The sequence below is a fragment of the Vombatus ursinus genome, unplaced genomic scaffold, assembly GCF_900497805.2.
Source record: "Vombatus ursinus unplaced genomic scaffold, bare-nosed wombat genome assembly UNPS02014847.1, whole genome shotgun sequence".
Taxonomy (NCBI): Eukaryota; Metazoa; Chordata; class Mammalia; order Diprotodontia; family Vombatidae; genus Vombatus; species Vombatus ursinus.
Window position 1 is genome coordinate 21,293,949 of NW_020954625.1, and position 27,850 is coordinate 21,321,798.

The 27,850-nt window shown below is 40.1% G+C and overlaps 1 protein-coding gene across 1 annotated transcript in view; it reads right to left on the reverse strand.

The window, feature by feature from the left end:
• Positions 1-1,662: 1,662 nt before the first annotated feature.
• The window catches only part of PRKG1 (protein kinase cGMP-dependent 1), a 1,334,778-nt gene continuing 1,308,590 nt past the window's right edge, over positions 1,663-27,850 (reverse strand). Inside the window, exons 11-18 of the mRNA XM_027840670.1 lie at positions 25,666-25,805; positions 22,396-22,485; positions 14,583-14,724; positions 9,679-9,842; positions 7,299-7,421; positions 6,633-6,695; positions 4,171-4,237; positions 1,663-2,362 (exon numbers count right to left, since the gene is read on the reverse strand). Of these exons, the coding sequence (XP_027696471.1) occupies positions 2,264-2,362; positions 4,171-4,237; positions 6,633-6,695; positions 7,299-7,421; positions 9,679-9,842; positions 14,583-14,724; positions 22,396-22,485; positions 25,666-25,805 (888 nt within the window). The 3' untranslated portion in view covers positions 1,663-2,263. The remainder of the gene's footprint in view (positions 2,363-4,170; positions 4,238-6,632; positions 6,696-7,298; positions 7,422-9,678; positions 9,843-14,582; positions 14,725-22,395; positions 22,486-25,665; positions 25,806-27,850) is intronic.

The following is a 27,850-nucleotide window of genomic DNA, read 5'->3' on the forward strand; positions in this document are numbered from 1 at the left end:
AATCAGAACAAAAAAATCCTAAAATTTTGATCCAAAATACGAGTGTACCTGGGTACACAATGGTATTTGAACTTGCCCTTCCTGCTGCTGTATTTCAGAGAGTCCGTGTACATTTGTGCTTATACGCAAATACAAATAAAAGTCATTGCATTTCTGAAGATGTCTTAAGTAAAAGAAATGTAAATGCAATGCACCATCTTCTAGAACTTAAAATCATTTGGCTTCTCTGTCTCTGACATGAAGATCTAAAGTAGATACATTTTTGTAGAAATCATCACATTTGATTTCCTTTGCCGATTTATTTAACTTTTTTGCTTCCTCTGCCTCTGCAATGAAAACCCACATCAGCTTTCCTTCACACTATTCCGATACCAGAAGAGAACCTAGTAGATACCGATTTACTGAAAATGTAGAACCCTGACTGGAGGGACCGTACTTTGTGCGAAAGTAAGATTTCAAAGGCTCGTGGTCAAACGGACTACATAAACTTGGGCATTCTTGCTTAGCAGGACCTTTTGAGCATGGACCTTCAAAATCCCATTTAGACACATAAAACCAGATCTGATTCTATTAAATTATTAGGAGTGTGTGTGTGTGTGTATCCCCAATGTCTTTTAACTCAGTCTTTATGAGCTAAATATTAAGTATTACCATTATTTGTCTTTTGATTAAAAGTTATAAGAATTGATTTCATCCCTGCCAATGTTCTTCTTTTTTCTCTTAATCCCGATGCTAATGGGCTGATATCATTATGTATAGTACCTTTGAAAAAAACAGACATTGAGCTGGTCAGATTCTTATCTTCCTCCCTGATCTGACTTGGTTGTATAGTTTCTTTCCTCAAATTCTGACTGGTCAACAGTGGTGCCAGCCTTGCTTGGTTCTGGAGAGTAAGACAAGAAGCTAGATCTAAATGATTTTATTCCTGCCGCCCCCTCCCCTTTTCTGCAGACCAGGAGCTAAGGGGATAGGAAAGTGAACTGTAACAAAGGTTTGGTTTAATCACCTCAGTGGTGGTATGTGTGTGAGTCTCTGGCTACCTGTGAAATGCGTATGAAATGGTTGAGATGTGTGTTGGCTGGTTTACACATTGACATTTATAGATGAAAGATATACATAGCACCTCTAGAGTGGTTTTTGTGGGGTGTTTCGATGGGTCTTATTTTTCCCCTCAAGGAGAGGGGAGATTTTTTAAAAAATGAGAATATTTTTAAAGCCTCAGTCTGAGGGCCGTTAAATAATGAATAAAACCAATCAGCTGCCGCCCTTCCAGCTCCAGGACCGTTCCGCTAAAATGTGAAATGGTTTTGTGAATTTCTTTTTCCTTTTTTTTTAATCCAACCAAGCCTGTGGACCAAAAGGAAAAACAACAATAAACAAACAAACAAACAATAAGAAACCCAAACCAGAAACGTCATGCACCTCATCGTCATTTCTGTATAAGAACGTGTCCACGTCTGCTGTGATGGTTTTCAGAAACCATAAGCAGAGTTGTGCTTTTATCTCTATTTTTAAAATTATTAAATGAGATATTTGGAAAGCGCTTAGCACAGTGCCTAGCACATAGTAGGCGCTTAATGAATGCTTGTTCCCTTCTCTTCCCCTCCCATTTAAAATAGATGGTAAAGAAAAAAAGAAAAATAAACCAAAAAAAAAGATCAAAAGGAAATATTCAGGCTTGTCATGACGCCTATTTGGGGAAAAAATGAAAGAACAGTTAGCACTGATTTGACGTGAACTCCTTGACTAATCAATTTGTGGTCCTTTGTTTGTATAGACACTGGCCCGCAGTAAAAGACTCCTGTGTCCCTCTGTTGAAGAGTGCTGACACCCTGGCCACTCATACCATAGAGGACTACAGTACACAATAATGCACAATTTGATCCTACTGAGAATCCTAGCTGCAAGGTTCAGACCTAAGCTTGACTGAAGTATTTCTTATACCATTTTTATCTTTCAGATTATAACTAGAGCAAAGCAAGATCGTTGATGTGGTAGAAAACATTTCTTTACTGGTGAAAAGGCTTTGCTTCAGGACCACCATGTCAACTGCAATTTTCGGTTCAAACATAAAACATGTAGAGAGAGCATATTGTCATCTAAGCGATAAGTCCTAATGCCACTGGAGTGCTGTAGCAGCATCATCGATCAAGGCATCATGGTGACCCCGAGCACGGATCTTCTCCCATTCCTTCAGGTTTGCTGGCAGCCGTGTCTCAGAAAAGCTGTCTTCAGCAAGGCAGAAGCAGGTAAGAAAAATGCACTAAAAGTCTATGTCCCATCCCGAGTTGTCATCTGGCGGAGGCTCATCATTGTCCTCAGGGAAACTGTCAAAGTTGCTCGTATCTGTGGGGGAGGCGACCTGCAGATGGGCGGCAAGCACAGTGGGATTCATGAACGTGCGAAGACAAAGATGATGCAGAGATGGAATGCACCTTAGAGACTATCTAGTCCAACTCTGTCATTTTACAGATGAAGAAACTGAGGCTCAGGAAATTTGGGTGACTTCTCCAAGACCACACAGGTCATATGTATCAAGGGTGGGATTTGAATCCAAGACCTCTGATCCAGAGTCAAAACTTTTCCCAATATACCAAGCTATTGCTGGTGAATTTTTTCTCAGAAGATATTATCATTAGATAAAACATTCTTTCCTCCCACTTTCTTCCCCTAATTCATTTGTTAATGACAATATCGAATGACATAAACCTCATGGTGAGGATGAGATAGCCATTTCCTGGTATGGACAGGGTGCCAGGAAGCTACTGACATAATTCTCATCTATGATTTTCATGTGTGAAATTGATTGCTTTATCCATCATGATTTCCTTACGAAAACCAGTTTTGTCTTAGACCTAAATCATAGCAAATCCAGTTCTGGTAGGACTTATTTTATACAGTAGATGGGTTCTTAACACAAGTTTATTAATAAGTTAAAAATAACCAAAACAATATTTTTCAGCAAATTGACTATTTCCTTTTTTAAATTTATATTGGAACAGGTCTGCCTTCAATAGACAGTAATAATATTATGGAAATACCCAAAGGATATGTGCTTTTCCTCATGGGGAGCACCCACTATCAGAATTCCCTCCACCAATGCAGCTCACAACCAGTCTATGATTTTGTAGGAAAACTCTAAAGGGTTGTTTGAGGTGAAGAACATTTAAGTGACTTGCTCAGAGTCATATAGTCAGTATCAGCAGCAAGATATCAATAATGTTTAAATGGTGCTTTGTATTACACTGTGACTTCCCTCAATATCCCTGCTACTCCCTGGATCAAAATGTTCCTCTTTCGTTCCCACTGTTGACTCCATCTATTAAAATATAAGTTCTTTGAGGGCAGAGACTGCCTTTTTTTAAAATTTTTACTCCCGAAGCACAGTGGGTGGGACAAAGTAAGCGCTTAATGTTTTTTCATTCATTCATTATTCATTTCTGCCTAAGACCATTATTTACCTCTCATTTTGGCCTTAGTTAACTAGTTAATCAGCAGTAAGAAGAGGCTTAATAGTGTCACTTTTTAAAGGCAACTTGAGGTAGATCTTTTATAAAGTGAAGAATAATTTTTAAAAAAATGAAAATTTGATAATTTCCTCCTACTTTTATCTTTTAAAAATGCTTGGATTTTGTTATGCAGGGATTTTTTTTATTATTGCTGGTTTTTTTTTTTTTGCTTTTTTTTTTTTTAATGTGGGCCCCAGCTATACTTTATTTAGGGCAACCACTTGGATAGTGGTGGAGGGAGGACCAGTCTGGAAAAAAACACCTGATCTTTCAAAGTCCTGACTCTGTAATCATGCTCATGTCCACTCTTTGTCAGTATAGACACTCTCTCCTCAGAAGCAGGTAGCAGCTCCCCCTATGGTCCCCTCTTCCCTGCCCTAACTGCTCGACCTTGCCTTAGTGAACTGTCTTCATGAGTTACTGAGGGTGGAAAATTCCACTACCTGGTCTCCTGCTCCAAGTCCCTGAAAAATAGACTGATAGTCTATCTCTGGGCCTGTCCAGCATGAGAAGAGCTACCAGAGTATCTGTTTTACTGGCATAGACTTCCATACCTCAAAGGAGTTATTGACTAATGAGTCCATGGACCTTTTACTTAATCACAAAGCTTCCAGTAATGGGCAGGACAGACACACGAGGGGAGGGTAAAAAGGTTACTCACACTTGGTATTATAGGCGGTGTCAAGGTACCTTTTCTTAAGCCTTCCCAATTAAAGCCTTCGAACCATCTGCAAATGGAACAAAACAGAAATGCAGAGCATTTTATCCTTATGCTGGTGGTTCTGTATCATTTTTGTTGTTGTTGTTCAGTTGTTTTAGTTGCGTGATTCTTCGTGACCCCATTTGGGGTTTTCTTGGCAAAGATACTGGAGTAGTTTGCCATTTCCTTCTCCAGCTCCTTTTACAGATGAGGAAACTGAGGCAAGCAGGGTTAAGTGTCTTACTAAGGGTCACACAGGTAGTGAGTACCTGAGACCAGATTTCAACTCAGGGCTTCCTGACCCCAGGTCTGGCACTTACAACCCAGCTGCCCATAGCTGTGTTACAGATACGCGAATAACAGCTTGATAGGTATAATAGATATTGGGTAGAATTTGAGTACTACTAATAAACTCTAAATTTGCTGAGGGCAGGAATTTTTTTAAAAATTTTGTCTTTGTGTCCCTAGGGCTTAGCACATTCCCTTGTACATTTGTTTATTGTTATTTTTCCCCCCAGAGGGGTGGAGTTTTTAGACTTGTGCCTTTCTCTGTATGGAGAACTGCCTGGTGTGGGCATTCCCTCCTTGGAGAAAGACTGGCCACCTCTCTGTAGTCTCAGTCTAGCCTCTATCAGAGAGTTCACTGATGGCCTTGGGATTTAGCAAGTTTGAGACACTTGTAGGCTTTGAACTTGGGTCTTCCGGCCTCCAAGGCTGCCCCTTTCAACTGGACTTAAGAGATCCGGAGCATGTCCTTTTGAATTGAATGAAATGATAGATAAGCATTTCCATTGGTATAAAATATATATTACCCCAAATTATTTTAGAAATACGTGTTTTAAAAATTAAATTATATTAAAAAAATTATTTTAACTTACCTCTCACCAACAAACACAAATATTTCAATTTACAAAGAGGAAGCTTACATAAGAAGCTGTGGCCTTCTGATATCTACAGTTTGTTCTTCAGGATACATGTATATATACACAAACATACATATAGAGAGATACACGCACATACACACAATTTAACAAGGTAGTAACTAAATGTGTGTAGTCTTTATTTGCGGAGAAGTAATAGGAATTCATTTTCAAGTTATGTTTTTTTTTAAATTAATGGAAATCAAGTTATCAAAAACTTCTCTTATGTAATGAAAGGTTTTCTTACGAAGAGAGCCCCTGACCCCCAGGATCTGAAACAAGGAGAGCGTTATTTAGGATTTTCTCGGAAGTGATGTCAGCCAAACTCCTCATTTTTGGAATGAAACTAACTGTGGCCCAGAGCAGGTGGGAGATGTGCCCAAGGCAAGAAGAACATAGTAAGTAGCAGAACTGGGACTGGAAGCCTGGTTCTCTGATCTTAAATTCTAGACTCTTTCCTCTGGACCACCATCTCCTAATTCCTTATTGTAGTCAAGGAGTTTCCTTGGTGGTGACTGTGGCTAGTATGGCTGAATAAATGCTTGTTGCTTGAATTAGGAGACCTAGGGCCATTAGGAGTCTGAGAAAAACCAAACCAAAGAAAGTCCTCCTGGCTTTGCCACCAATGAGTTGGCCAGCCTTGGCCAAGGAACTCTATCCCTTTGCTTTATTGGTCTCTACAAAGTAAGAATATTAGGGGGCCAAGTAAGAAGTTCAGTTTGCCTTTTACAAAGAATTCACTAGACCGGTATTTGTTGTTGAGGCCCTCTTGCTTGTAGGGTTTGGCATTAGGCACTGAAGCACGCAGAAACTTGGGAGAAGCCCTCCCCCCAGCTCCCAGGCAGGAGGCTTTGATATAATCCTGGTCCTCTCAGAGCACAATAAGGGAAGAGGGGGCCCAGCCCCCCTTTGCTGCTCTCAAAGTAAGAGGAAGGAAGAGAGGTTTTTAATGCCCATGGGCAGAAGATCAGAAAAGGAAAGCTTTTTCTCATCTCCAACTAGAGATGTTTCCTTCCTGCTGCCACCCTCTTGAAATTACCTTGTATAACTTGGTATATAACTTGCATTTAATTGACTATACACATACTATTTTCCCCTAAATAGAACAGAAGCTCCTTAAAGGTAGGGACTGTATCCTTGGTGCCTAGTATAGTGTCTGGAACATAGCAAGTGCTTAGATGTTTGCTGAATGTGGGAATTTGGATGCGTAGAATTTCAATGCCAGTTGCCTCCCTGAAATAAGACATGGAAAGCAAGCAAATGAAAAGTTGAAGTGGTTTTGGAAGCCCCATTACGGGCATGTTTCAGGCACAGAATTGTAGGGACTGAAAGTATTGTCATCCACCCAGTTAGCTCACCCCAGCAGCTCTTTTGGGCCCCATTCTCATTCCAGAAGGTGAACTCCACGTCCACCTCCTGATCATCTTTCTGCATAAAGAGCCACTCGGACCTGAGCACGGAAAACACTTATCAGGGCCATTGGGATGCAGAAAGGAGACTTACTTGTGCTTCTGGATATCTTTTACTCCATTCTTCAAGTTCCCTAATCTTTCTGATGGATTGTCCCTATAAGGAAAACAATAGAAAGTTATAGAATTCACTTTCTTATTTTATTTTATTTTATTGTTTTAGGCAATTGGGGTTAAGTGACTTGCCCAGGGTCACACAGCTAGTAAGTGTCAAGCGTTTGGTCTGAAGACGGATTTGAACTCAGGTCCTCCTGACTTCAGGGCCAGTGCTCTATCCACTGAGACACCTAGCTGCCCTCTCTTTCTTATTTTAAAACAAATTATTGATTTATTTTGTTTGTATGCAATAGAAACCTCACAAATCCCGCTACCTTCCTTACAAAGCACATTCCTCCAAAACAATTTATTAATTTTTAATGTTGTTTAATTATTTTTAAATGGAAGGAAATCAAGTTATCCTAAAGGTCTCGTGTAATGAAAAGGTTTTCTTACAAAGAGGGCACCTAAACCCCAGCATCTGGAATAAGGAGAAAATTATTTAGGATTCTAGATTTAGGAAGGCATCTCAGAAGTCATGTAGAATCAATTAATTTAATAGAGAGGAGGAACATAAATGACTTTCTATATAGACAGACACACTTTGGGGGGCAAGGCATTGGGGTACACAGGGCCAAAATGACAGTAAAGCTAAACCACTCACCTGCATAGTTTTTTAATTAAATTAGCAGCATTTTTGGCAATCTTCTTTGGAAATTCTATCATGTCAATCCCTCTCAATATGATATTGTAGGTCTTCATAGGATCCGGGCCTGAGAAAGGGGGACTTGAAGAAAAAAAATAAAACAGCGACATTTTCTTAGGTTTTCTTTCTATAAAGAATTCATTTCTAAACATGTTATAAAAACCATCTCCATAAAACATCCTCAATCATTTGCACAGTCCTTGGCACACAGCAGGGACTCAACAAATGCTCTCTTTATTAAGTTAAACGATTGATAATGAAGTACACTCGTTGAGAAATCAATGGGACAAAATGGAATACAATGCTTTGTATTCACTTCTCTGCGTACATGTCCTTTTTTCCCCAGGTAGGGTGCATGACCCTTGATGGTAGGGACGGTTTTCATTTTTGTTTCTGCATCTGCAATGCCTTGATTAATAGGAGGTGCTTGATGTACGTTTGCTGAATTGAATTGAATACGGCAGATTTCAGAACATCATGGATTCTGGGCTTGGAGCATGAACCCTGTGCCCTGTGAAGCAGGTCATGTTTCCCCAGGGTCCTTTTCCTCCTTCTGCATTCCCTCTTCCTAAGCATTTGGTGGCCTTAGAATGTGGCTGCTCAAAGGTAAGATTCAATGTATCCTTCTAACCTTTGGGATATGGTAAAGCTGATAGAAAGTTGGCCTTGGAATAATGCCTGGGTTCAAATCCTGCCTCTGACTGGCTGACCCTGGGTAACTCAATCTCTCAGCGGCTCAAGAAGCACTTTGAGACTCCTAAGTGGCCGAGTTCAGGCTGATCTGCCTTGGTCAAGGGTGTTTCCTCACTGGAAAAGCCCCGTGTGGATGAAATCACAGTTCTGCGTGAACACAAAGCTGATGGGCCCTTTGCAAGGCACCAGTGATACAAACATGAAACAATCCCTGCCTCTACATTCTGTGGGGAACATGCACCCACTGGTAACATAGAACCCCCTGGGAGAAAAGGAGACTCTGTTGAGGGGATAAGGAAATGCCTCGTGCAGGAGCCTTCTGACCTGGGCCTAGAGCGAAGCTATAGCTTCTAAAGGTAGAGGTGAGGAGGAAGGGCACCCCAGGTATGGAGGGCAGCCTACGCAAAGGCACAGAGATGAGAGTTGGAACGTTGTGTGTGGGGTTCAGCAGATAGTCCCCTATGACTGAACCAGAGGGTGTCTGACAAGGCAGCCTGGAGTCAGATGGTGAAGGACTTTAAATGTTGAGCAATGTTTGTATTTTATCCCAGGGCGAGGGGTGGCATGCTTTGGGCATGACGATTTGACAGCTGTGTGGATGACGGATTGTCAAGGGGAGATGTGGAGGCGGGGAGATCGATAAGAGGCTATCACAGTAGTTCAGGGAAGAGGCCATGAAGGCCTTCCCAGCAGTGGCCAAGGGCTCAGAGAGGAAATAGATGTGAGGATGACCCAAAAGGGAGGCTGAAATTGAGACTGAGTGGATGAAATTAAATTTTAGCCCTCGTAGGACTTCTTTTAAGTAATGGAACATCTCAGCAAGGACTGAATTGTCAAGAAAGTGTCAGAGAATCACAGAACCAAAGAACGCCAGAGCTGGGAGGGACCTCAGGGATCATCTTGGCTAACCAGGGAGAGTACATGGAAAATAGATGCAAGGGAGTTAGCACTGTGGGAACAGACTTTATGGAGAAAGTTGTTGGGGGTGAAGTTTTGGATTTGTTTTTGTCTTTTAAGAGGTCAGGTGGGGGAAAGAGATGCCATATCAAATGTACCCAGGACACCTGGGCACCCACTAATCTGCTCAGCAGACCAACTATTAGATCTTCAGCACGTGATCCTTTGGGAAGGTGAAGAGTGTTCAGGAGAAGGGAACCAAGATGGCGGACGGCCTTGAGTTTATGTCATGTGAGGATCAGCGATGGAGGTAGGGATGTTTAACTGGAGAAGGCAAGACTGGGGTGGGAGAATGTGATATAGGGCTTCAAGGATAGGAAAGGCTTTCATACGGAAACAGGATTACACTTGTTCTAATGGAGCATTGGGTGAAAGTTAGAAAGGGACCGATGTAGGCCAAGATGTCAGGGGGAATTTCTCAACAATTAGAGCTATCCCAGAGAGAATGGGGTGCCTTGGGAGGTGGTAAGATCCTCATCCATAGAGGACTTGGGTATGTTAATAGTGGGGATTCCTTTCCTATATTGGTTGAAGAAGACGGCTGCTGAGGTACCTCCCAACTCTAAAATTCAACGATTCTATGGGAATGTGCTCCTCTAGGAGTGCCGTAATCAAAGAGACAAGGGCAGAACCATCTCGTGTTTGGCCAGCCCATTTTTACCCACACTTCTTGTTTCAATGCTCATACCTGCCAGTCAGGAGTTCATACATTAGGATTCCTAGCGACCAGTAGTCTGCTGAAATGTCATGACCTTTGTTTAGGATGATCTCGGGGGCTACGTACTCTGGGGTTCCACAAAATGTCCATGTTTTCTTTCCAAATCCTATTTTCTTTGCAAAGCCAAAATCAACCTAGAAGCAAAAAGCAAAGAAAAGAGAACTTAAATACACATAAAACAAAACTGCTCCACACAGAGGGAGAGAGGTCAGTTGAATACTATAAGATGCGGTTTCACTGATTTTAATCAGAGAATAAATACAAGGGACTTCTTGGGAATGTTGAAGTGAAATATGGGGAGAGTGATAAAAACAAAAAGAAATCCTGGATTCCGTAATCCTATCTCCTCCAAACGATTAGACAACAAACTTTCCCAGGGAAGGAAGAACGATTAGGATCCAAACATCGTCTAGCTGTGAGTTACCCCCACAAGGTCTCTCTTCCCCAGTCCTTTCTTGTGACTTGAATACAGTATGATATTCATGTTACACAAGAATGCTTGCTCTTAGCTGAACAATGAAGGAATTCTGAACTAAACCTTTGTAATTCAGTTGTTTCCAACTCCTGGTGATCCCATTTGGGGTTTTCATGGCAAAGATACTGGGATGGTCTGCCATTTCCTTCTCCAGTGGATCCTTTTGTCGAGCAGTCAGAGGTGAAGTGACTTGCCCAGGGTCACACAGCTAGTAAGTATATGAGGCTGGATTGGAACTCAGGTCTTCCTGACTCCAGGCACAGTACTCTATCCACTGAGCCACCAACTGCCTCTTTGAACTAAGTTACATTCCTCTTCCTATCACTTAGTCCCAACTTAGCCAGATCTGCTGATCCATTGTCTCCAGGGCTATTAATTAAATTTCAGTGGATCTACTCATTCAATAATGTAACCTGATGACAGCTGTCTTTATGTACTTTAAGACAGCATGTGGCTATGCCTTGCCATCTCTAAGCTTCCCTAGGTCCCCTGGCTTCCTTTCAAATCCAGCTCATCTCCCACCTTCTGTTGAAACTATCCTGGTCCCTCATGTGCTGGTGTTGCCCCTTTTTGGGCCTGCCTTCATTTGCTTTGTACGTGTCTCAGATGCTCCTACCATTGACCTGAGCTCCCTGAAGGAAGTTACTCTTTCTTCCCTTCTTGTGTCCCCAGCAATGACGCCCATGCACTGTAAGGGCTTAAGAAAAACTCACTGAAGAAGTTAAAACTTTAGCTTATCTTTGGACTGAACCAGGGATTCCAAGGGATGGAGGTAAGGAGGGAGAACATTGCGGCAAAGACAAAGTTATTTCCTTGTAATAACTCTGATCTTGCATGTTTGTTTTTAAGTTAAAATGCCATCAAAGTAAATAAATTTTTGTCAAATGTATTCAATAACTAGGCAGCCCTATTTTCTTTTTTCCCCACTTAATAGTATTTTATTTTTTTCCAATTACATGTAGAGATAGTTTTCAACATTCACTTTTATAAGATTTTGAGTTCTAAATTCTCTCCCCCTTTCTCCCCCCTCTCCAAGACTGATATAGACTATACATGTACAATCATATTAAACATATTTCCACACTAGTTATGTTGTGAAAGAAGCATCAGAACAAAAGGGAAAAGGGAAAAAACCATGAGAAAGAAAAAAAAACAAAATAACAAAAAGAGAGCAAATAGTATGCTTCAATCTGCATTCAGACTCCATAGTTCTTTCTTTGGATATGGATAGCATTTTCCATCATGAGTCTTTTGGAGTTGTCTTAGATTATTGTATTGCTGAGGACTATGTCAATTAAAGTTGATCATCTCTCTCTCTCTCTCTCTCTCTCTCTCTCTCTCTCTCACACACACACACACACATACACACACACACACCAAACAAACAAAAAAAAAAACCCAAAAAACAAAAAACTCACTGAGCAAGTGACCAACTTGTTCCCTGTATCCTCAGAAGGCCAGATAAGAAGCAATAGGTAGAAGGTGGGGAACAAAGAGAAAATACCCCAACCACCAGGATTGTTTGAAAGTGGAATTCCTTTGGAAGGTCATTCGTTTAGAGCTGAAAGGGAGCTCAGAGACCATAAAGTCCAATCTCCTCTTGTGCAGAAGGGGAACTGAGATCAAGACCAGTTCTATGGTTTGCCCAGGGTCATAGCTAGAGGAAGGAGAGGGCTCTGGCTTCCCTCTCATGGAAGATCCTTAAGCAGAGGCTGGGTAACCATTAGTTGGGGGTATTGTAGATGTCATTCTTGATCAGGTATCAATCGAAGCAGATGGCAACTGAGGCCCTTTACACACTGATGGTGCAAGGGCTTATATAATATTTATTGACAAATATCAAGGTTATTACAAAGGTTAACAAATAGCGCCTCACCAAACCCTGCTCTGGCAGGTAGACCCTTCAAAACCATTTTAAAATTTCCTTGAGTACTAAGGAATAACTATAAATTTTCATCTTGAAATAACCAAATTTGTCACGAAAATATCTACTTAACTCCACCTTAATACAAATCCAGACACTGAGAGACTCCAAGTACCTAAAATTTGCTAATTTTCAACCCAGTGGGATTCTTGAGATCACAGACTTTTCCCTTTCTTTTTTTTTTAAACAATGGCATTTGAAACAAAGCCTAGAACATAGTAAAGGCTTGATAAAACTTGAACTTAAAAAGATTTTTAAGGGTAAGTAAGTTGTTTCTTTCCATCAAATTGAACAACTTAGCTAGTATTGGGTAGGATGAGTTAATGTTGAGAATCCCCTGAGCAAAGAAGTTTTTTTTAAAATAAAGGCTTCAAAATCCTTTCCCCAAGGGAATTAAAACACAATTCAATTTAATCAAATAAAAAAAATCAGTCAACTACTGTGTTCCAGACTCTATAGTAGGAACAGAGCATACAAAGGCAAAAATGACAGAATTCCTGTCTTCAGAGAGCTTACATTCTGTCAGGGTAGGTATGTGCACAAATAAGAAATACAAAGTATTTGTAGAGGGAGGAAGAAGGTGTTAATAACCAGCAGAATTAGGAGAGATTTATGTAGGAAGAAGCACCTCAAATACTTTGAATTGGTCTAGGATTTCTGTGAGTTGGATGGAAGTGAGAAGGCTGGGGATTCCAGACAGAGGAGACCATTTTCCCAAATGTGTAGAAGCAGGAGAGGGACTGTCACATGTAGAAAACAACTACCAGGCCTGTTGGACCAGAACAGAGAAAAGATGAAGGAGAGAAAAAAGGAAAATTGGAAAGGGGAGCTTGGGGAAAGCCTCAAATGCCAGGTTAAAATTTAATCTTTTCTCTGAGATCTACTAGGGAGCCATTGGAGATGTTTGAGGAGCAAAGTTTCATATAGTCCGGTATATGCTTTAGGAACATGAATTTGTCAACTGTGTGGAAAGTAGATTGATAATGGAAAAGACTAGAGGCAGGAAGAACAATTAGAAAGGGCTTGAACTCCAGTAGGGGCTTTGTGAGAAGAGGGAAACACACAGATGCAAAAAGTGTGGAGGTTGGATCAAATTAGATATGGAAACCTATTGGATGTGTAATTGGAGAAGAGGGAAGATCAGGCATTACAGTAAACTTGTGAACCCTGATGGGATACTCATAATTAATGGACAGGAACTGAAGGAGGACCTAGGAAAGGAGAATGAGGAAGCGTTGTCTGATATGTAGGAAGAGAAGCAACGGAGACAAGTAACATGGAAGGGTAGAAGAATAAGATCATGAGCAGAAGTTGGGGGATTGGCCTTGGCAAGGAGGGGGACCAGCTCTTCTTTAGATATGGGGCAAAGGAGTCGATGGTAGAGGATGTTGAAGAGAAATTTTGAGGCACTGTGGAATGAAAGAGAAGATGGAACATGAGATGGTCAACCTTGGTTTTCTCAGCAAAGTTAAGTTCTCTGCCGGGAGCTTGCCTGGCTCCCTCTCTGCTCAGAGAATGGGGAGGATGTGTTTACTGTAGGAGATTGGAGAAGAGAGGGAAAGGTTTGGAATAGCTACTGTGGAAGATGTGATAGAGTCGTTTGGGGAGGCATGAAAGGATTTCTCTGTGCAGCAGTGAGTACCTGGCTGAGATTAGTTACCCTAAATTGGCAGTGTACCTAGTCTATGTAATTGATTGACTTTCTTTAAGGAGTACGTGAGGAGGAATAACATGGATAGTAAGGGTGACTCAGCATTGGGGTTTGGAAATAGGACAGACGGCAAGGGGTTAAAGGGAGTTGAAAGTATATGGTTGAACCGATTAGTCATGAGTTCAAGACTGTGAAGGATGGAAAGTGAAGACAGAGCAGGGGCGATAAACTGACAGAAACCATGGAAGGACCAGAGGCCTAGGTGAGGATAGAGAATGAGTGAAGGAGGAAATGAGGCAAAAGGAGACATCCATAGTTAAGGAGCTAGTGTGAGAGAGTGGGATTTCAAAGGTCTGAATTATGGAGGTGTGACAGTTGTGCTAATGGTGGGATCAAGGGTCCAACTGCTTCTAAGATTAAATGAAGACAGAAGGAATGAGCATTTAGGGGGCTGACTGGAAGGGAAGGGTATTCAAGGGGGTATCAACATTCTCATAATATTTCTAATAATTGAGACAATGATTTAACTATTTAAAATTGTTTTGGGTGGAAGATGTCTGGAGGAGATTACTTCTCTATAATGCCTCCCAACCTGAGAATATATCATCACAAATGTTAGAATGTCCAAGTCTCTCGGCTTGGCACTCCACACCTCCAAAGTGTCCCAGTACCTTTTCCACAATGCCTAGAACGGGCTAGACATTGGAGGACATGGGCTGCTTTTAGGGGAAAGGGTGAGATGTTCGCGTGAGTGCTGTGAGATTGGCTTCCTGATCTGAAAGTTCATCACCTTCATGAAGAGACCAGCAGCAAAAAGTACTGACCAGTTTGGCGTAACCTCGGTGGTCGAGAATGAGGTTTTCTGGCTTGAGGTCCCTGTAAATGATTCCTTTGGAATGCAGATAGGCAAATGCTTCTACCACACACGCTGTATAAAATCTGGTTGTTGAATCTTCAAATGAACCTCTGGGAAAGAGAAAACAGAATGAATGGAGCACAAAGAATGGGTTAACCAAACAGACTCAGGGACTTTACGCTTTGTCTTACCCCTGGCCGAAAAGAAGACCACTGAACAAAGAGTTGATGGACTCCCAAGGCCTAGCAACAGCTGACATTTGTCTAGCCCTTAAGTTTTTCAGAGTGCTTTCACACATACTGTCTTCTTCTATTTTCCTCTTAGAAGGCATAGGCTTGTTCACACATTGCCTCCTCCATTACACGGGCAGATTCTTGAGAGCAGGGGCTATTTCCTCCCTTTCTTTATATGCCCAGCACTTAGCCCAGTGCCTGGAACCTAAATCTTTGTTGATTTGACTTATTGACTTAAGGGCAGGAACTATAGAGCCTAGCACATAGTAGGTGCTTATTAAATGCTAAGTTAATGCTCACAACCACTGTGTGTGCTAGGTACTATGGGTTTTCTTGAGTATCACATTTTAGAGAGTAAGAAACAGAGAGAGGATGACCTCCCCATGATCACAGAATTAATAAAGGACAGAGGAAAGATTCAAACCCTGAACTCTGCATCCAGTCGCTGGTGGGACCGCACAGACTCCCTCTAGCTCTCAATCAACAATCCTACAATCACAAGCTAAAGTATTCTCTGGAGTGAATCCCATGTCAAAGAAGCACTCCATGACAGGTTCAAAGAAGCACCTGGGAATCCAACACAATGATTTGTCTAAAAATATGACCAATATTTTTGAAGGCTAAATTCCAGAAAGGGCTAGTGTGTATTTTAATGCTAGTAATCATAATGATAACAATAATAATACCTAGAATTTCTATGGTACCTACTATGTGCCAGGCATTGCATTAAGTGCTTTACAAATATTATCTCATTTCATCTTCACAACAACCTTGGGAGGCAGATGCTAATGTAATCACCATTTTGCAGATGAGGAAACTCAGGCAAATAGAGATTTTTTTTTATTGCTTGCCCAAAGTCTTATAGCTAGTAAATGTCTGGGGTGGGATTTGAAGTGAAGTATTCTTAGCTTCCTAATTTCTGTACCTAACAACTCTCTTCCACTAACCCATTAGCCATCCAAAAAGGGACAATGGCAATCATGGCATGTGGGAGAATCATGCTTCTAGACTTACTTATCTGCCAGATGGGTTTGTGACAGAATTTCAATTTTAAAGAGGCTAGCAAGAAGAAGCTTTGGTTTTGAGACTTTGTTTCCCATAGATTTTTGAACTTTTTTATTTCCATGTGATATTAAAATAAAATATTGTTCTCCCTCCCTTTTTTCCTTCCTCCTTCCCTCCCTCTTTTTCATCTTATCTTCTTTTCTTCCTTCCTTCCTTCCTTCCTTCCTTCCTTCCTTTCTTCCTTCCTTCCTTTTCCCCCTTTTTCCCTTTTCTCTTCCTTTTTTAGTGAATGGAAGGAACTGGGAGAAAAAAGTGAATGTCTGACACTTGAAAAAAATTGTAAATTTGTTAAAATAAAGTATTTCAAATGCAAAACCACATTGGAAAACCCGAGTTTGGTGCTACTCATATAATATGATAGAATGAGAAAAGGGAGCCGGTGGTCATGTCATCCATATTTTATCAACGAGAGATCTAAGGTCTAGACAGGAAACATGGCTAGCCAGAGGTCCTATGCTGGGACTCCAACCTAGGTCATCTGACTCCAGATTATCTAGTTTACCAAGGCCTTTGTTTTTACTACTTATTACCAAAATTATCTTGTGTCTGTCATAATACACACACATATTTATATACATACATGTATATGTATATATATATAGACCTGAGTTCAAATCTAGCCTCAGACACTTATTAGCTGTGTGACCAAGGACAAATCACTTAACCACTATCTGCCTTAGTTTCCTCATCCACAAAATGGGGAAAATAATAGCATCTACCAGGAATATTTTCATTTTTATATTTGTGTCCCCCATCCATGCCTGGCATATAATATTCTTCTAATACATGTATGGAGAAGATTGAATGTTTGTTTGAGTCACTGAATGGCAGAATTGGAAGGGCTCTTAGATATACATCTGGTCTAACCCTGTCCTTTTACAAAACAGGAAACCAAAGCCAAAAGAATCGACAAGTCCAAGGTCACACAACTGGTATGGAGCACAGCCAAGATTCTGAACTCAGGTCCTCTGACTCTAAATACTATGCCCTTTCCCACTGCTCCATATTGAAATATATTCAACTCTTTTATGAAAATTGTGAGAGAAATACTCCATATTCCATATTTTATCAGTCAATGATTGGGATATAAAGATAAAAATCAAATGATGCCTATCCTCAAGAGCTTACATATGGCTTCATGTATACCTTTTGACAACAACCAAGTCTTCTGGAAATAGGAAGTCAATTAATTGGGGAGCAATAACTCTCAGGTAACTTTGATTATGAGTTTTAATGAGAGGCTTTGTTGCCTTAGGGAGTTATCTTGGTGTAAAGTATAAGGTTCACCTGAGAGATGCTCCACATTGTGGAGAGAGAGATCATTAGAAAAAAATCAATGATATCACTTTCATCACAAAATAGCCATTTTAGATAAGTTTTGGAATTTGCATCCAATTTATTGAAGTCATCACATTAAGACATGTCGGAGTTACTTAGAACAGGATGAAAATGAAAAATTACCATCAGCAGTGGAAGTGACAGTCTCAGAATTGCTTTAAAGCATTTTTGTTTCTGTTTTTATTAACAATTTAGAAAGCAGCTAGAACAAATATATTATGTATTCTGTAGCTCTTTTAAACGCTAGCTCCACTTGACAGTGAGGTCTTCTCCATGACACAAATTAATAGAGAAGCTCAGATCACTTCATCGAAAAAAGAGTCTTTCTGTAGCTAGATGGCAGTAGACACCAGTGTTAAATTAGATCAGACAAGGGAACGTAATTACCCTCCTGTCACCAGAATGGCCAGTCTTTTCAAGTGTGCTCGACATAAGCAGATTTCAGAAATGGCAGAAAGTAACAAATGCGAAAGAACCCCAACAGGAACATGGACATCTTGACTTTTTTCTTTGATTGTCAACAATGGTTGGCTAGTCAACAAAGAGCGACTGAGTGATTTCTTTTGTAGGACAATTTTGTTTTCAGTAAGAAAGTCAAAAGAGGTGAAAACCCATTTTGAAAAGAGAACCGTTTCCTTTCAAAAAGTGACAACGTCAGGTCTTATCTGAGGTCATCTGAGAACTGAATCCAAATAATCTCCTACCCACTGCACAGATGAATGCAAGGGCAGGAGCCAATTAAATTTGGCTGTGGCTTTACAAATGCACCAGAAAGAACATGTCAGAAAATATGTCTTTCTTTTAATGGGAGGTGAGGACTGGGTCCAAAATGTCAATTCATGAATTGCTTACTTAATATCCTTTCTCCCTTCCCCCACCCCTCCTCAGGTCTGAACCTGTGATTTTGTTGTGGGGAACTCCCATTATGGAAACTCCCTCCATTAAAGGAGTATAACAACTGCCGGGTAACTTCCATTCTTAGTGAGTTGCCTAGGGGCACTGAGTGTCAGGGACAGGACTTGAACCCAGGTCTTCCTGATTCCCTGGTTGTTCTTCTATCTACTTATGCAACAGTAATTCTCTACATTGCCTTTCTGAAGACAATTAAAATAAAGTCTTTAATACTGATATTTAAGAAATTCCAGGCAAGTGAATACTCGAAAAAAAAAGAAAAAACCAATTCATTATATCCAAATAACACACATTCTAGAGAGTGAATGCATTTATTTAACATGTGAATCACACTGATTAAAAAATATATATTTAACTCAATCAAAATGTTTTCAGAAAAAGAAGCCAGTGCACTTATCTCCATTGTACTTCTATTATTAGCCATGGTGATAACAATAACTGACATTTCTGTAGGGTTGTGATATTTGAAGAGTCCTTTACAAACATTCTCTCATTTGAGCCTCACAACCACCCTGTAGGGTAGGTATTATAGATGTTAGCATTCCCATTTTACAGATAAGGACATCGAGACTGAAAGACTTTAAGAGACTTGTCATAGTTACATAGCCAGTGTCAAAGGTAGGTCAGTGGTCGGTGTGTCTTATCACCCTGGCTAGAACTTCAGCACCTTCAAGGCAATGGCTGACAACTTGGTGGGGATGTGAGGGAGGGGTTTCCTGGTGAGGTTCATGTTGGGCTTGAGCTCTGAGCTACTCCCCTACCACTCAGATTTTGTGATGGTCAATTCCCATTGTTTCACTGATGAGGCAACTGTGGGGCCCAGAGAAGTGAGAATCTGCCCAAAGTCACACAGCTACTAAGGAGTACAGCCAGAATTTCAAGAATTCAAGTCCTTGAAATTCAGAGCTTTTCCCTCTATAACATAACATCTCAATTTAATTAAATTTCATCCTCTGCATCTTCTCTCTGTCTCTCTCTTGTACATAGTAGGCACCTGATAAATATCTGGCTAATTTATTTTGTTAAATTCTACGAATTTAGATACATCATCAGTCAACTCACATCCTCCAAAACATAACTTCACTCGTAAAAGGTTGATGTACCAAATCCAGATCCTAAAACCTGTGTTAGCTCTACCTCCTCATGCCAATATACAGAGCTTAGTAGCTGGAAAGGAAGGAAACCAGAAATATATAGTGGAATCCTCATGGAATTGTTAGCATGAGAAGGGGAATGAGGAATCAGCTAATTCAACACCTTCACTTTATAGTAGAGGAAATGAGACTCAGAGAGAGACAACTATATGCCCCAGGTCACACAGTAAGTTATTGGCAGAGTCAGGCATTCTGAATACTGTACTTAATGGTCCTTGGTGAATAACAAACAGTGATCAGAGCTGTAACAAGGACCAGTGAGGTCCATACCTCACTGGTATGGAGGGCAGGCAAAGCTGAGGCTGGGAGTAGAAGGGAAAGAGAACAAGGCATTAAAAATATGCACCTGCTCTCCCTGGTATGTCATGACATTTGGCTGAAGTCAACATTTTACATTTGTGCCTTGGGGGTAAAATGAGCCAACAAAATCAACCAATCAAAACCAATCAACTGAAAAAAAAATGTTCAGGACCTCCCGTGTCTAGAGTGCTCTGCTTGGCTGGGGGAGAGAGCAGATGAGCTAGGAGCTCATGGCCCAAAAAAGGGCTAAAACTCCAACATGGTGAGTCCATGACAGGCAGCCTGATATAGTAGTCAGAGAGTTGGACCTGGAATCAGGAAGACCTGAGTTCAAATCCTGCCTCTGACACTTAGTAGTTTTGTGAGGTCAGTCTGGTTACTTATCTTTTCTGAGCCTCGGGCTCCTTCTCTGTAAAAGGAAGGGGTTTAATTTGACAGTCTCTAAAATTCCTTCTAGCCCCAGATCCAGAATTCTGTGAACCTTTGATGCAATAGGAGACAGGCAATTTCAAGTTCTAAGTGGTGCCCAAGGGAGGGAAAAATACACACACACACACACACACACACACACACACACACCCCTCTATATGTGTATGTGTATATACATATACAAATATACATGTATGCATATATGTATGTCTGTATACATATATGTATATATAGGTAGGGGTATGTGTGTGTGTGTAAGACAGAAGTAAGGTAGATGAACTTGAGGTCCAAGGACTCAAGTCATTTTTACTCCTAGTGCTGAGCATGGGACCTCACATAATTATAGGCATGCAATTAATTGACCGACAATGATCTAATACATGGATCTCCATCGGCAAACAGGAGAAAACCTTGTGAAGGCTGGATAGCGAATAGATCTTTGTGTGCTAGCTAGCAGAAGCAAGTTTGGTTTGGCTTTGTCATGCCCCAGGGTCCAAAAGACCATTCCCATTGTTTTTGCAGCCTAAGAGGGAGATGATACATTCCCAAACGGAGGAGGCCTCCATAGGAATGCTATGTTTAGCTTGGGGTATTTAGGTGTCAGGATGAGGGGGTCAAATTCTGAAGACTCTGAGAGCTCAAGCAAGGAAGGGAGTGACATGGGCTTCTCGTGTTCAAATGTGAAAGGAACCTAAGGAGAAGAATTTGGGTGGGCAGTGAGTGGAGGACACCTGCTCAGGATCGCAGGACTTAAAGTTTTAAAGTGACTTCAGAGATCATGTAGTTCAGGAGTGTGCCAGTAAATATTTAACAACTGGCTCTCTGGTGGGGGCTGGGAAGGTGGGAAGGTGTACGCACAATAAACTCTTCAGTTTAATTTGTCTTGTCAACGTTTTCTCTGTCACTTTCCTAAGTCTAGACCACCCACAAAACAGTAACTTAAGCTCTGTTTTGTGGTGGCTGCCTATTTCCAAGATGTCAACTCTCACACTGTCAGTTTAAAAGTGGCTCTCCCTTCACCCATTTGAGCAGACTCTAGAAGACCTCTGATTTAGAATGTTGCAGTGGCTGCTACTTGTAGTCACTGTATCAGTTGTTTTTGCTTAACTTCTTCTTTTGGACAAGGCAGGGGTGAGCACGTGGGAGAAATGTAGAAATGATTATTACATAAAAACAAAAACCATTAATAAAATAGACTGCAGAAAAACCACTAACAGTGGAGATGAAACTTGCTGGCCAAGTGTTTTCTAGGAAAAGTTTAAGGCAAAGTGAAAAGAATTTGCCAACACAAATGGCCAAGTAGAGAAAGCCATGGCAGTGGTGGTGGTGGGGGTAAAAAGGAAGCAAAAACTTTCAATTAGGACAGGCTGAGGCAAAAACTCTGAGTTAACCTTTACTTTACATCTAGCTCTGTCCTAGACCATTGAGATAGGAAAGCTCAAATGGAGCCGAAGCCAGTCCTCAGATGCTGTCTAGTAAGTGGTTCTTGCCAATTGTCCTGACGTATTCTGCCTCTGGACTTGATGACTCTGGAGGAGAGAGCAAGACTGATGACTTTGCACAGCCCTACCTCTCTCAAATCCAGTTCACTTGCAAGTCAAGACATCCCCCTCCTGATGTCATTGGTCCTCTTTGAGAATGAAGGACAAACAACAACAGTTACGTGGTTTTGATTTTTCTGAGCTCATCAAGGACAGTTTCTGTGAATGCTTTGGTCGAAGGTTGACAACTATGTAGAAGGCTTTCTTAGCAAAGTTTCTAGGGCCACAAATATCAGCTACAACCAGTGTGTAATGGAGAATGGAGAACAAAGGTGGTCATTTAGAGGGGTGAGGTGGCCTGGAGGAGACAGGGATGCCAAGCACCCCAAGAAGGTCTGGGTTCAAATCTCCCTCTGACACTTGGCCCTTGTGGGACAGCGGGCAGGTTATTGCACCACCTTTAGCTTTGGCTTGCTTGTGTACAAAATGTGAGTGAAATAGGTATGTGACTTACCCCCTAGGGCTGGTGAGAGCTGCTGAGATAACTGCATCAGTAAAGTGCTTTGCAAACTCTGAAGCACAGTGGAAATGTCAGCTCTCATTCCCCCACAGTGCAATGAGAGAAGCTTTTGCTCCCAGAATGCTGAATTCTCCAGAGACGCAGCAAGCTCATAGAAAAGCCCCGAACCCATGTTTGAGCTACATTGAAGCCCATGTCTGCAGTCCAACAAGAGAGGGTCTATGGCAAAATGTCTCCTTGGATTTCATTCTTGCTTCTACCTGATATGTGAAATTTTATAATGCAAAACAGCAACACACTCATGGAGGAACATTACAAATGTTATTTTCTTTTGGACTAAATTCCCTACCTGTCCCTGAGAATCGTCCAAAGCTCTCCACCTAGGCAGGCTTCCATTAACATGTACAAATATTTGCTGTCTTTGAAGGTTCGATATAGTCTGTGAATCACAAACAAAAAAACACAGTGTTATCCTAAAGGTTTTCTTCTAAAATAATTTGGTAGTAATTCTTAAGTGTTTGGGTTACATCTTTTTCTTTGATGTGGAATTCTTGAAAATTAGGGTGGGGAAAAGGCAGTGGTACCAAGCATGTCCTTGAATAAGAACAATGATTCTGATCCAGACAGAAGTACTTGGGTTTACTCTGCTACAACTTGGACCCTTTCTCCAAAGCATAGGACCGAGCAAACCATTCTGCTGTTCCACTTAGATTGCTGTGTGTGTGTGTGTGTGTGTGTGTGTGTGTATGCATAGTTATATTTATAATATAGTATGTGTATATTTATATATAGTATATATACTTACAATATAGTATATTTATCTTATATATAGTATATATTTACTATATGCTATACATATAGCGTATAGTATGTGCATATTTATATACAGTATATATACTTACAGTACAGTATATAGTGCCATCTTATATATAGTATATATATTTACATATAGTATTTATTTATATATAGTATATACTATGTGTATATTTATATAGTATATATACTTACAGTACAGTATATAGTATTTATATACATACCATATGTATTTATATAGTATATAGTATGTATATATTTATATATAGTATATATACTTGCAGTACAGTATATAGTATATATAATATATAGTATACAGTATGTGTATATTTATATGGTATATATACTTACAGTACAGTATATAGTATTTATATATATACATATATATTTACATAGTATACAGTATGTATATATTTATATATAGTATATATACTTGCAGTATAGTATATAGTATATATAATATATAGTATATAGTATGTGTATATTCATATATAGTATATATACTTACAGTACAGTATATAGTATATATGTATATCCTATATATAGTATATATATAGTAGATAGTATGTGTATATTTATATACTATATACTTATAAAATATATACATGTACTAAATATATGTTTGTACTATATAGTTAGCTATATTTATGTATCTTTATATGTGTAATGAACCAAATAATAAACTAACAATAACTAAACTAATAAATAACTAATAATATGCTAATGATAACTAAACTAACAAATAAATAAACTAATAAATTAATAACTAAATTAATAATAACAATAATACTAGATCATTTTTCTAATGTGCATTATAAGGATTTCCAAAGACTTGATAAGTACTATCTCATTTGATCCTCACAACAAGTCTGTGAGGTAAATACTATTATTATCCCCATTTTACAGATGAGGAAATTGAGGCCAAGAAAGAGTGAGTGATTTGCCTCAAGTCCCACAGTTGGTAAATTTCTCAGGCAGGATTTGAACTCAGGTCTTCCTGCCCCTCTGTTGCCCTATGGCATGTTTTCTATTTCTGAAGTCATACTATTTCTACTATCTGTGCCTTACATCTATCTGCATCATACATATCTATAGCAGAATCTCTAATCATCTCATGATCTCTTTCCCTCTAGAAATGTCCTTCTGTCTCTTGTGCCCGAGCAGAATAAGGCTCCTTCCACTTCCAGGTGACAATCCTTGAAGGCAGAATTGCCTCATATAATGCATTCTATGTATACCAATCCTGTCCCATTTGTGTGAGGACAGGGCCTGGTCCGTCTGCAGAGGCAGCAGTTTGAAGGGGGCAGAATAACTTAGGCCTCACCTTTGGTTCTCTGACATCATACAGGAGCTTTTATAAAGTTTTGCAATAAAGTTCTTAAAAACTCTTAGGAAAAACTGAGTATTTTAATAATTAACACTTTTTTCTTTATGGGGAACATGGCTGGGCAACTTTGGCAGTACCATATTGGGTTAAGAGTCTTAATTCCAGGGGCAGCTAGGTGGCACAGTGGATAGAGCACCAACCCTGGAGTCAGGAGGACCTGAGTTCAAATTCGGCTTCAGACACTTGACACTTACTAGCTGTGTGACCCTGGGCAAATCATTTAACCCCATTGCCTAGCCCCCCCCCCCAAAAAAAAATTCTCATTCCACAAACCGATGACTCTGTAATACTTCAAGTGTCCATGAGTTCATGCATGTGCCTATTCCCTCCACCAATACAGATCATAACTCTTCGAAAATGAAGTCAATGGTCTGCTGTGGCTAAAAAAAATGTCACTTCGTGGCCAACTTATAGAGAAGCCATTCCAAATTTAGCTCATCTGCTTCTCAGACAAAGGACACATGGTCTGTTGCTGGTCCTACACTCTTGGTCCTTCTAGTTTGGTTTGACATTCGAGACCCAGAGCTATGAGCAGCATTTTCTGAACTTGGGCAAATGGCACCAAATGGTGCCCCACATTAATTTTTGAAGGGTGGTGGCGAAGGCTCTATAATGCCACAACGGGATTCTGGGGAAATCATGGGGAGGAATAAAGGTGGGTTTGGAATAGGGAAGAGCTTCTTTGGGGTATAGCCAACAGTCTGGTTGAGGAAATCATCATCTGGTTATCTATAATATTTTAATTATATATTAAGTTGCTTACTAGTTACTGAGTGCCATTATTTCTCCTTTTTCTAAAAGTTTGAAAGTGCTGTTAGCATGACCCTAAATTTTATTACCCAGGGACAAAGTCCCAGTCACCTCACCCTAGTTACAGTTCTGATTCGAGCTTGCCTTTGAAATGCTCATCAAGTCATCTTTATACTGCAATGAAAACTCAGGAAAGGACTTTAATGAGTTTCATAAAAGGAATAAGATTCTTTTTTCCTTTTTAGGAGAGAAACTGAATGGAGCAGAAAGAGATTTGGAAGGAAGGTATGGTATGAGCTAAGGAAACTCATTGAATTCATACCCTATCTATGCTGAAAACTTTTCCCTTGTTTGGGAAAGGTTGTTTTTTTTTTTTTTAATTGTGTGTGTGTGTGTGTGTGTGTGTGTGTGTGTTGTTTCCTTCTGATACCAATAAAGCTTATACAAAATTAGGATTTCATGGATTAAAAAATCAAAAACACCTTAATATTAGAATTAACCTAACTGTTCTATACACATAGAAAATTTCTAACTGGGGTTTTCAACAAGACACTGACGTGGGCAAATTTTTTTTTTAAGTAAAACAGAAGGAATTTGTGCCCAATTATGCTTTTTATCCCACCTCACCACTCCTCCTATAGGTTTGAAATCTGCCATGTCAAGCCCTACCTCACAATGAAATCTGAATGAGCCCCCTGCATTATCTGCTTCTCAGAGCGGATGTGTTCCTGTTGTCTTGTGTCTACGATGTGGCGCTTCTTGAGAATTTTCATAGCAAATGTTTTTGATTCCTCACTTTTCAACTGGACCTAGAATAAAGAAAGATCATCCATTAATGAGTGATACAAAGTTTCTGGGTGATTATTCTACCATCTAACATAGTTCCCATTTTATGGGAGCCCAAGGAAGCCAACCATCTATCACTCTCACCCAAAATAATAATTAAAAAAAAAGATGGCATGCAATAGACTGTCTTACAGATCAGAGTTAAGCCTCTTTCTCATATCTTTGCTAAATTTAAAGTAATCAGAGTCATATCAACTCAGAGAGGGACTGAACTCGTTGGTTCTTATCCTTATAACCACTACCACCAATGACATCAAATCATGGTATCCTAATGCAAAGGAATACCATTCTATAATTAAGACTAATGAGTAGGAGGATAGCCAAAGAGCTATCCTCTTCATGATATAATACGAAAGGAAAAAAGTGGAACTAGTAGACAGACGAAGGAAACACTAGAATCATTAGAGGGAAAGTGAATGAAAAAGAAATGGTCAAAGAATCTGATGACATTGAGGGAGGGACTGAAAAACTGTGAAATAAAATGTAAAGTGATTAAGAAAATTTATTATTTTTGTTGATGTTTGATGTACAGCTTCTAATAATTCATTCACTATAACAATGTTAAAGCTCATATTTCTATAGTATTTTGAGGTTTTTAAAACTTTGTACAAACATTTTCTCATTTCATCCTCACAATAACTTTACAAGGTAGGTGTTATGGAAGCACTGGATGGGGAGTTTGGAAAACCTGGGTTCAAATCTCACTCAGACATTTATTAGCTGGGTGCCTCTGAACAAGTCACTAACCTCTCTTAGTCTCAATTTCCTCATCTGCAAAATCAAGATGTTTGACTGAATAGCCCCTAAGATTCCTTCCAGCTCTAAATACATGATCCCTTGATACGATATTTACAGATGAGGAAACTTAGTCAGAGTCACTCAAATCATAAATATCGAAAAATGAGATTAGAACCTAGGTTTTTCTGATTCTACTTCTGGTCTTCTGGACATGATGCCAGGCTGTCATTTCAATGTATTTCATGTGATGGTTGAAAAAAAAAAGTGGAATAAAAATGATACATTCCTCTGTGACTATGAAAATAAGACATGCAGTTGTTCAAATCAGCAGATCTGATCTCAATTCATGTCTAAAATTGTGTCTAGAGATGTGGGCATATCCAAGCTCAATCCAATCCAATGTAGCAAACATTTATTAAACACTCACCATCTGCAAAACTCTTGGCAAGAAGTTGGAGCTACAAAGAAAAATTGAAAACCAGACCCTGCCTTCATTGTGTTTCCAGTCTGCTGAAGGGATACCAAGTCTTCAGGAAAACACACTCACATGTGATCATTTGAGGAGGAGGAAAAGCATCTAATCTACCAAGGGTACCAGCAAAGGTTTTCCACTGGAGATGGCTCATGAGCTGATGTCATTTCTTCTCCTGTGGAATAGCTGCCCAAAGCATTTATGTCTAACATGCATTCCTTTTCTCATGACAATAACTCACATTTATACAGGATTTTAACTTTGGCCAAGTACTTTTATCACTACAGATTTGCGAGCTCCATCATGTGAGCATAACTCTCCCCATTTTATAGATGAGAAAACTGGGCCTCAGAGAGGGTCATCTAGCTGGAGAAGCACCGGGAGGCACTGAACCCAGCTCCAGCAGTCTTTCTACGATGCTACACTGCCTTTCTTTTCAAGACTCTTTATTTGTTTACCTCGTCTTCATTTCCTTTCTGTGAAATTGAGTCTCTGTACCTTCTACCCAATGTTTCTGTTCCTGCCCTCTGGAAGTCAAACAGAGCCATCTGGCCACTTCGCCCAATGTCAGCCCTTCACATGCTCACCAACAACAATCATCTTCTCTCAAAGTCTTGCCTTTTCCATTCTAAACCGCCAACTCTTTCAGCAGAGCATCCAAGGGCACCAGCTCTGTCTTCTGGAGAAGGATGAGCACTCGTTTGCTTCCCAGTTTGTTCATGTCCCTTTTTAACTATAGTGACAAGGATGGAGCTTGACTAGGACTGAGCACAGCCAGACTCTGGCTGTGTTCAAGAT